This window comes from Colobus angolensis, unplaced genomic scaffold (assembly GCF_000951035.1).
Source record: "Colobus angolensis palliatus isolate OR3802 unplaced genomic scaffold, Cang.pa_1.0 Scaffold531, whole genome shotgun sequence".
In the NCBI taxonomy this organism is placed as follows: Eukaryota; Metazoa; Chordata; class Mammalia; order Primates; family Cercopithecidae; genus Colobus; species Colobus angolensis.
The window spans coordinates 535,756-543,760 of record NW_012118833.1 but is presented as its reverse complement, the minus strand read 5'-3'; the positions used below and the strand labels follow the sequence as shown (position 1 = coordinate 543,760).

General features: G+C 41.2%; 1 protein-coding gene across 1 annotated transcript in view; it reads right to left on the bottom strand.

Moving 5' to 3' along the window:
• The window catches only part of AMFR (autocrine motility factor receptor, E3 ubiquitin protein ligase), a 60,595-nt gene that overhangs the window by 45,887 nt on the left and 6,703 nt on the right, over nucleotides 1-8,005 (bottom strand). The window contains exon 2 of the mRNA XM_011961019.1: nucleotides 3,380-3,472. Within this exon, the coding sequence (XP_011816409.1) occupies nucleotides 3,380-3,442 (63 nt within the window). The 5' untranslated portion in view covers nucleotides 3,443-3,472. The remainder of the gene's footprint in view (nucleotides 1-3,379; nucleotides 3,473-8,005) is intronic.

The following is an 8,005-nucleotide window of genomic DNA, read 5'->3' as shown; positions in this document are numbered from 1 at the left end:
ATTTTTGTATGTATCTTTGTATGAGTTACTTCAGCACCGTCAAATCAAAAATTGCAAATGTTTTTATGGTTTACAGTAAAATCTACCTAACTTCCAAATCAGTCCTGTAAGTGTATATTCTCATGGGCAGTGTGTATGCATATTTGCTTTACTGTACTCTCTTACACAGAGGGCTTACAGTTTTAACAATCTTCACTAACCCTGAAATACGAGAGCAATAAGGAGGGTCTAGTTCACCCCACATGTTAAAACAGACTATCAAGCCGTCTAGGGGGCTCAGGGAGAACTGAGTGAAGAGGATAAGAATGGAAGCACGATTCTAAGTATACTTTTTTTTTCTTTTAAAGAGACAGGGTCTCACTCTGTCATCCTGGCTGGAGTACAGTGGCCCAGTCGTCTCACTCTGTCATCCTGGCTGGAGTACAGTGGCCCAGTCCATAGCTCACTGCAGCCCCAATCTCCTGGGCTCAACTGATCCTCCCACCTCAGCCTCCTGAGTAGCTGGGATTACAGGCACATGACATCATGCCTGGCTAATGTTTTATATATATATATTTTGCAGAGATGGGGCCTCCCTCTGTTGCCAAGGCTGGTCTCAAACTCCTGGGCTCAAGTGATCCCACCTTGGTCTCCCAAAAGAATGCTTTTATATGTAATTTGGAACAATGTAAGTGTTTCACAAATTCAAAAAATAAACAGAAAAAAGCAAAATGTACTACAAATTAATAATGTGACTCCTTAAAGATTTTGAGAACTTAAACGCACTGTACTCTGACCAGACATCTTTCGTAGAGAACAAAATAAAGTGGAAAAAATTCATAGACTATGCCCTAACTCTATCCACCAAAAGGGCTGAGACATCCTAGTAACAATGAGCACAGTCAGTCAGTATACAACTTGGCTTCTAAATATCATTGCCCAATAACATGAACTAGGAATCACTGGTGAATGTCTGTTTCCAGACCTGGTACAGGGAAAGCAGAAGGTGAACTTAGGACATTTTGTGCCCTGGTTTTGAATAATACTGCCACTTGGTTCTGCCATTTAGTTTCTGTGTGACCTTGGGAAAGTCACTTAACATCCCTGTGCTTTAGTTTCCTCATCTATACAATAGGTCTTACAATAACAGCATATACCTCATAGAACTGTTGGGGGAATTATACATAATATATGTGAAATGGTTAGACAAGTGCCATACTAAGCACTAAGCACTTAAAAAAAAATCAAAAAGCTTCCTTGCTCTAAACCTCCACTTAACATTTTAATCATTTTAGATATTCAATGTCTTTGCCTCTAGCATTACTCTATTTCTAGAACTTTAAGCACCCACAGAGCAAACCCATGTCAATCCTAGGGATTTCTAACTCAAAATGGTTCCTAATTGATGCTCTGGATGACATTAACCATCAAATAAACCGACATAGAACAGCAGGGAAGATGCGATCGATGCTGAAAAAACCGAAAGTGGAGCTGGATAAGAAATATGCTCATTATAATTACCTCTGGATCTAGTAAAAAAAAATCTCTAAAATACTCCAAGGTTATACTTTCTATAAATTTCAACCTGATAGAACTAACCTTTTAGGGAAAAGAAAGTATATAAAGCCCACTGGTGCCAGATCAATCCACCAAGCCTGCCTGGCCTGACCAATTTCTGGTCTACAAATAAAAAATACGAAGAAAAACTTGAAGTAGTATCAAAAGAAGCATTTATAGAAGTGGCTCACACCTGTAATTCCAGCACTTTGGGAGGCTGAGGCGGGTGGATCATTTGAACTCAACAGTTCGAGACCAACCTGGGCAGCATGATGAAATTCTGTCTCTACAAATACCAAAACAATTAGCCGAGTGTGGCACATGCCTGTAGTCTCACTCAGGTACTCAGGAGGCTGAGATGGGAGGAGACTGCTTCAGCCCAGGAGGTTGAGACCGCAGTGAGCAGAGATCGCACCACTGCACTCCAGCCTGGGTGACAGGGCAAGACCCTGTCTCCAAAAAAAAAAAAAAGACAGCATTTAGAACCTATCTGGGAGACCTCTAGAGTTGATACTGAAAAAGTACTGAATACTAACTAATGAAAAATCTCTGGGAATACAAAACAGTCCTGTTCACAATGGCATTCAAGGGCTCAACCACCAAGTAATACAAGTCAGCTGTAAACCAGGACTTCAGCTGATTTTATAAAAGGAAATTTGGGTTGAAAAGGGTAGGTAAGGAAAGAATGGAACACTTTGAATACAAAGTAAAGCTGCTGTTGTGCTTTTCATGTAGTAGGTTCCTGTGTCTTATCACTGGGATAAGATAGAATAAAACACAGTTTTGTTCTTATGTTGTCATTTTGAAGGCCAGTTCTAAATTCTTACTTTAAAACATACCACCAGGCACGGTGGCTCACGCTTGTAATCCCAGCACTTTGGGAGGCCAAGGCAGGCGGATCACCTGAGGTCAGGAGTTTGAGACCAGCCTGGCCAATATGGCAAAACCCTGTCTCTACTAAAAATACATGAATTAGCTGTGGCGCACACCTGTATTCCCAGCTACTTGGGAGGCTGAAGCAGGAGAAGTGCTTGAACCCGGGAGGCAGAGGTTGCAGTGAGCTGAGATTGAGCCACTGCACTCCAGCCCGGGTGACAGAGCAAGACTCTGTCTCAAAAAAAAAAAGAAAATTATTCTACAACCTACCCACTCAAATCCTCAAGGAACTGCCAATCTATACGGTATGCTTGTGGCATAATTCTTCATTGAAAGCGTTCCCTGCCCATTCTGAGTCACTTTCTAGTGTCAGACAATCTCACCCAAAACAAGAACAAATCTCCTAATTTCATGCTTTTAGAATTCTTAATTCACCTTCCCACAGAGAAAATTGTCCTGGTAAATTCTTTTGGAAAAGAACCCACATTCTACAGAGTGACATTATGATCATTCAAAATCAAACCAATCTAGGCATCTCTAAAAACGACATTCCTAAAAATCCTGAAGAAAAACAGCCATAAAAAACAATATTGGGACAACTTGGCTGCACTGAATATGAACTGTGGATTAGACAAAGTATTTTTTCAATGTTAAATTTCCTAATTTTAATCACTGTGCTGTAAAAATGCCTTTGCTCTTAGAAAATACAAACTGAAGTATTGAAGGGTAAAGGGGTAATGATGTCCACAACTTACTTTCAAATGAATCAGAACAAAAGTATGTATAAATAAAAAGTGACTATTAAAGCAAATGGAACAAAATATTAACAACAGGCGAATCTGGATAAAGGGTATATAGGAGTTTTCTGTAGTATTCATGGAACTTTTCCACACATCTGAAATCATAAGAAATACAAAGTTTAAAAAAAATCTAGTCACAAGAATCCATCCTTTCAGTGTAGACTTACCTGTCTCTCACTCACTCGAAGAGGGCCAAACACAATACACTGGATGAGCTTAGCCACCAACATCAAAACACAGCAAGCAGTATTTACTAGAACCTGTAAACAAATCGGAGAAAGGAAGTTTATTTCTTCCTGCTGAAAAATAAAAGCAGCTCTAAAAATCTCATATTAGGAATTCAGCCATCATTTCCAGTGACTGAGCCTTTCTGGTTCTCTCCCAATGCAAGATAAGTAATATCTGAAAAGGCACACTGTTCTGGGCAGTGGGTGTTAGGGATGAGGATTGGGAAGAAAGGCACCAGCTCACCAAGTCACAGCTCTTCTTCCAATATGCACCCTCCAGCAGGCCACCCTATCTTTCATCCTTAACTGAATTGTATGTATACTTCGTACTGTTTGTGCAAAACTACATGAACCTTGTAAACTGCAGGTCCTTCCCTAGTACCTCAATTCCAACATTATTTTGATAGCCTTAAAGAAAACTGTTCTAGAAACTGAAGTTACCATGAATAGTAAAATCCAGCACCCAGAGATTCTGCCCGGCCAAACAAATAGGAGGTAGGGGTAGGAGTGTGGATGGTCACAAAAAAGTCTCATCATGAGGAACTAATAACCAAAAAATATAACAGAGAGAATATTTTAACATTTATTGGAATGGAAAAATCTTTCAACCAAAAGATAAATGTGCTCCATGCTTGGTGTTGGCTTTGAAGTAAAGGTTCTGTGGCACTGCAGTGGGGTGGAATGGGGAAAACAGAAGGAAAAGAAAACTGGCAAGAGGGGCTAAGAGATGAAAGGCAACCTGGGGATACCAATGCAAAACTAAGGCCTTCTTCAACAGTCTATGAGAAAACTTAAAAAACAAAACAAAACAAAACAAAACCCTAAATGATGAATATCCTTACACCTAAACACCAAATCTTTTTTTTTTTTTTTTTGAGACGGAGTCTCGCTCTGTGCAGTGGCCAGATCTCAGCTCACTGCAAGCTCCGCCTCCCGGGTTTACGCCATTCTCCTGCCTCAGCCTCCCGAATAAGCTGGGACTACAGGCGCCTGCCACCTCGCCCGGCTAGTTTTTTGTATTTTTTAGTAGAGACGGGGTTTCACCATGTTAGCCAGGATGGTCTCGATCTCCTGACCTCGTGATCCGCCCGTCTCGGCCTCCCAAAGTACTGGGATTACAGGGTTGAGCCACCGCGCCCAGCCTAAACACCAAATCTTAATGCTTACAAAATGGAAGAGTTGGCTGTCTCCAACCCAGAGATTACTGTGGGGTATCACATTACTCTGAATGACTCCAAAAAGCCAAAAGGATCTTGATAAAAACAGTACAGATGACTTGTTGAGAGCAAATGAAAAGGAACTCCAATTCAATGTAAAGCTGCTTCTGCCTCTGATTCACTACATTTACCATATTACCCTTGCCAAGTCATTCTTCCCTCTACTTTTAAAAGCAAATGATAATTTTAAAGAAGAAAGAAAGGGGACAGAAGAGAGTAATTTAAGAAAGCAAGATCCCGAGGCCGGGCGCGGTGGCTCAAGCCTGTAATCCCAGCACTTTGGGAGGCCGAGACGAGAGGATCACGAGGTCAGGAGATCGAGACCATCCTGGCTACTAACACAGTGAAACCCCGTCCCACTAAAAAATACAAAAAAAAAAGTAGCCGGGTGAGGTGGTGGGCGCCTGTAGTTCCAGCTACTCGGGAGGCTGAGGCAGGAGAATGGCGTAAACCCGGGAGGCAGAGCTTGCAGTGAGCCGAGATCCCGTCACTACACTGCAGCCTGGGCGACAGAGCAAGACTCCACCTCAAAAAAAAAAAGAAAGCAAGATCCCTGAGATCACCTCAGGGTCTGTTTAGTACCTCACACCATCCCTCCTTTGGGACAACAGTTAAGGGCAGCCCTGATTCATTACAAATGATTAAATTTAGTTCTATTCTGTCTGCCTAATGGGCCACAGACGTATGTAATATATTTTTAAAAGATTGAAACAAAAATAGTTCTGCTGAAAAAATAAACTGTTTTCGTACTTAAATCCTTCGAACAACCAGGAACAAAAGCCCAAATTAGTTGCCCCAAATATTCTAATTTGTGTAACAGGCCTATTCAAAACGGTCCAGATCACCAGGAGCGTGGTGGCTCACGCTTGTAATCCGGGCACTTTGGGAGACCAAGGTGGGAGGACTGCTTGAGGTCAGAAGTTTGAGACCAGCCTGGAACACAGCAAAACCTTGCCCCTACTGAAAAATATATAAAATTTTTAAAAAAGAAAAAACAATTCAGGTAACTTGAAATGTTCATTTTTAAGGTGATGAAATAGATGCTAAAGAGACTTACCTTCGTTGTGATCTAACCTTCAATCTCAGCCACATTAACTAAGAGAAACATTGTAAGACAAAACCGCAACCCCTCATGTCACATCCCCCAGACAAACATGCCCCAGCTTTATTACGACGCAATTTCTTTTCTTTTCTTTTCTTTTTTTTTTTTTTCTCGCTCTGTCGCCCAGGCTGCTGGAGTGCAGTGGCCAGATCTCAGCTCACTGCAACCTCCGCCTCCCAGGTTCACGTCATTCTCCTGCCTCAGCCTCCGGAGTAGCTGGGACTACAGGCGTCCGCCACCTCGCCCGGCTAGTTTTTTGTATTTTAGTAGAGACGGGGTTTCACCGTGTTAACCAGGATGGTCTCGATCTCCTGACCTCGTGATCCGCCCGTCTCGGCCTCCCAAAGTGCTGGGATTACAGGCTTGAGCCACCACGCCCGGCCTACGACGCAATTTCTTAAAAGAATTCTTCCTGTTTTTACAGGTAGTCAAATGAATTTAAAAAATAAATGCAACACATTTAGCACTTGTTCGAGGCATGTGGGAAATCAGAAAAATGATGGAACTCTGAACCCTAAACTCAAAGAACTTTTAGAATCTACAAGAGATAGAACATGGTAAACAGTTTAACAGAAGGCCAAGCAGGCTACCATGAGAGTAATGATGGAGAAAAAAAACAAATTTAGGGGCACTTAAACATTTCTCTATTCAAAACAGCACTGTCACACACATCTCAAGTTATCAAACAAAAAATAAAGTATTATTTACTATTTCTCAAACTCTGTAAATAAAAGTCTCACTCTGTTGCCCAAACTAAAGCACAATGGCGCAATCTCCGCTCACTGCAACCTCTGCCTTCCAGGTTCAAGCTGTTCTCCTGTCTCAGCCTCCCAAGTAGCTGGGATTACAGGTGTGAGCTACCACACTAATTTTTGTATTTTTTTAATAGAGACATGGTTTCACCATGCTGCCCAGGCTGGTCTCGAACTCCCGGGCTCAAGTGAGCCATCTGCCTCGGCCTCCCAAAGGACTGGGATTACAGGCATGAGCCACTGCACCTAGCCTAAATAAGTCTTTGAATTCAAATAAGGTATAAAAAATGTGTATCTTTAATTTATCAAAAAAAAAAGTAAAAGTCTCTTATAATCCCATCACCCATAGACAACCACTTCCTATTTTAATTTAAATGAAGATTTGAAAATTAACTGGCTAAGCAGGAAAAAAAAAAAAGCTTGAGTATACTGATACTAAAAAGGGAATTTATGTAAAAAGGAGATAAGCTGTTGTGAACTTTGTAACCAAAGCTACAAAGGATTGAAAGCAACTGAAAATTATTTTAAGATTATAAACAAAGTTTTTAAAAACACCTTAATGATTAATAACATTATATGTCTATTTATAGAAAAATGCCTTAATTATAATGATTATATGTTAATAACAAATACTGACCAGGCACTGTAGCTTACACCTATAATCCCACCACTTTGGGAGGCCAAGGTCGGGGGATTTCTTGAACTCAGGAGTTCAAGACCAGCCTGGCCAACATAGTGAAACCTCATCTCTACAAAAGATACAAAAATTAGCCGGGTGGGGTGGTGTGCACCTGTAGTCCCAGCTAATGAGGAGGCTGAGGTGGGAGGATCTCTTGAGCCCAGGAAGTCAAGGCTGCAGTGAACCATGATTGCACCACTGCACTAGGCAACACTGCAGCCTGGGCAACAGAGTGAGACCTTGTCTCAAATAAATAAATAACATTGTGTTATACATATAACTTCTCAACTTCAGTTAACAAAGGCTTGAAAAACTGTAAATACAACTGAGCACCCCTAATGCAAAAATCCAAAATCTGAAATGCTCCAAAATCCAAAACTTTCTGAGCACCAACATGGTGCCACAAGTGGGAAATTCCACACCTGACATCATGTAATGAGTTGCAGTCAAAATGCAGACTTACAAGAGGTTACTGAGTGTCCCTAAGGGAAAAATGAAACTGCCTTCAGGGTGTGTGTATGAGGTGCATATGAAACAGAGGAATTTCACGTTTACATTTGGGTCCCATCCCCAAAATATCTCATTATGTATGTGCAAATATTCCAAAATCCAGGAAAGAAATCCCAAATCTAAAACTTCTGGTCCCAAGCATTTTGGATAAAATATTCTCAACCTATACTGAAAGAAACTTAACTGGAGCATTCCTCATTTAAAAACAAATCCCACTGGCTCATGTCTATAATCCCAGCACTTTGGAAGGTCAAGGTGGGTGGGCTGCTTGACTTCAGGAGTTCGAGACCAGACTAAACAACATGG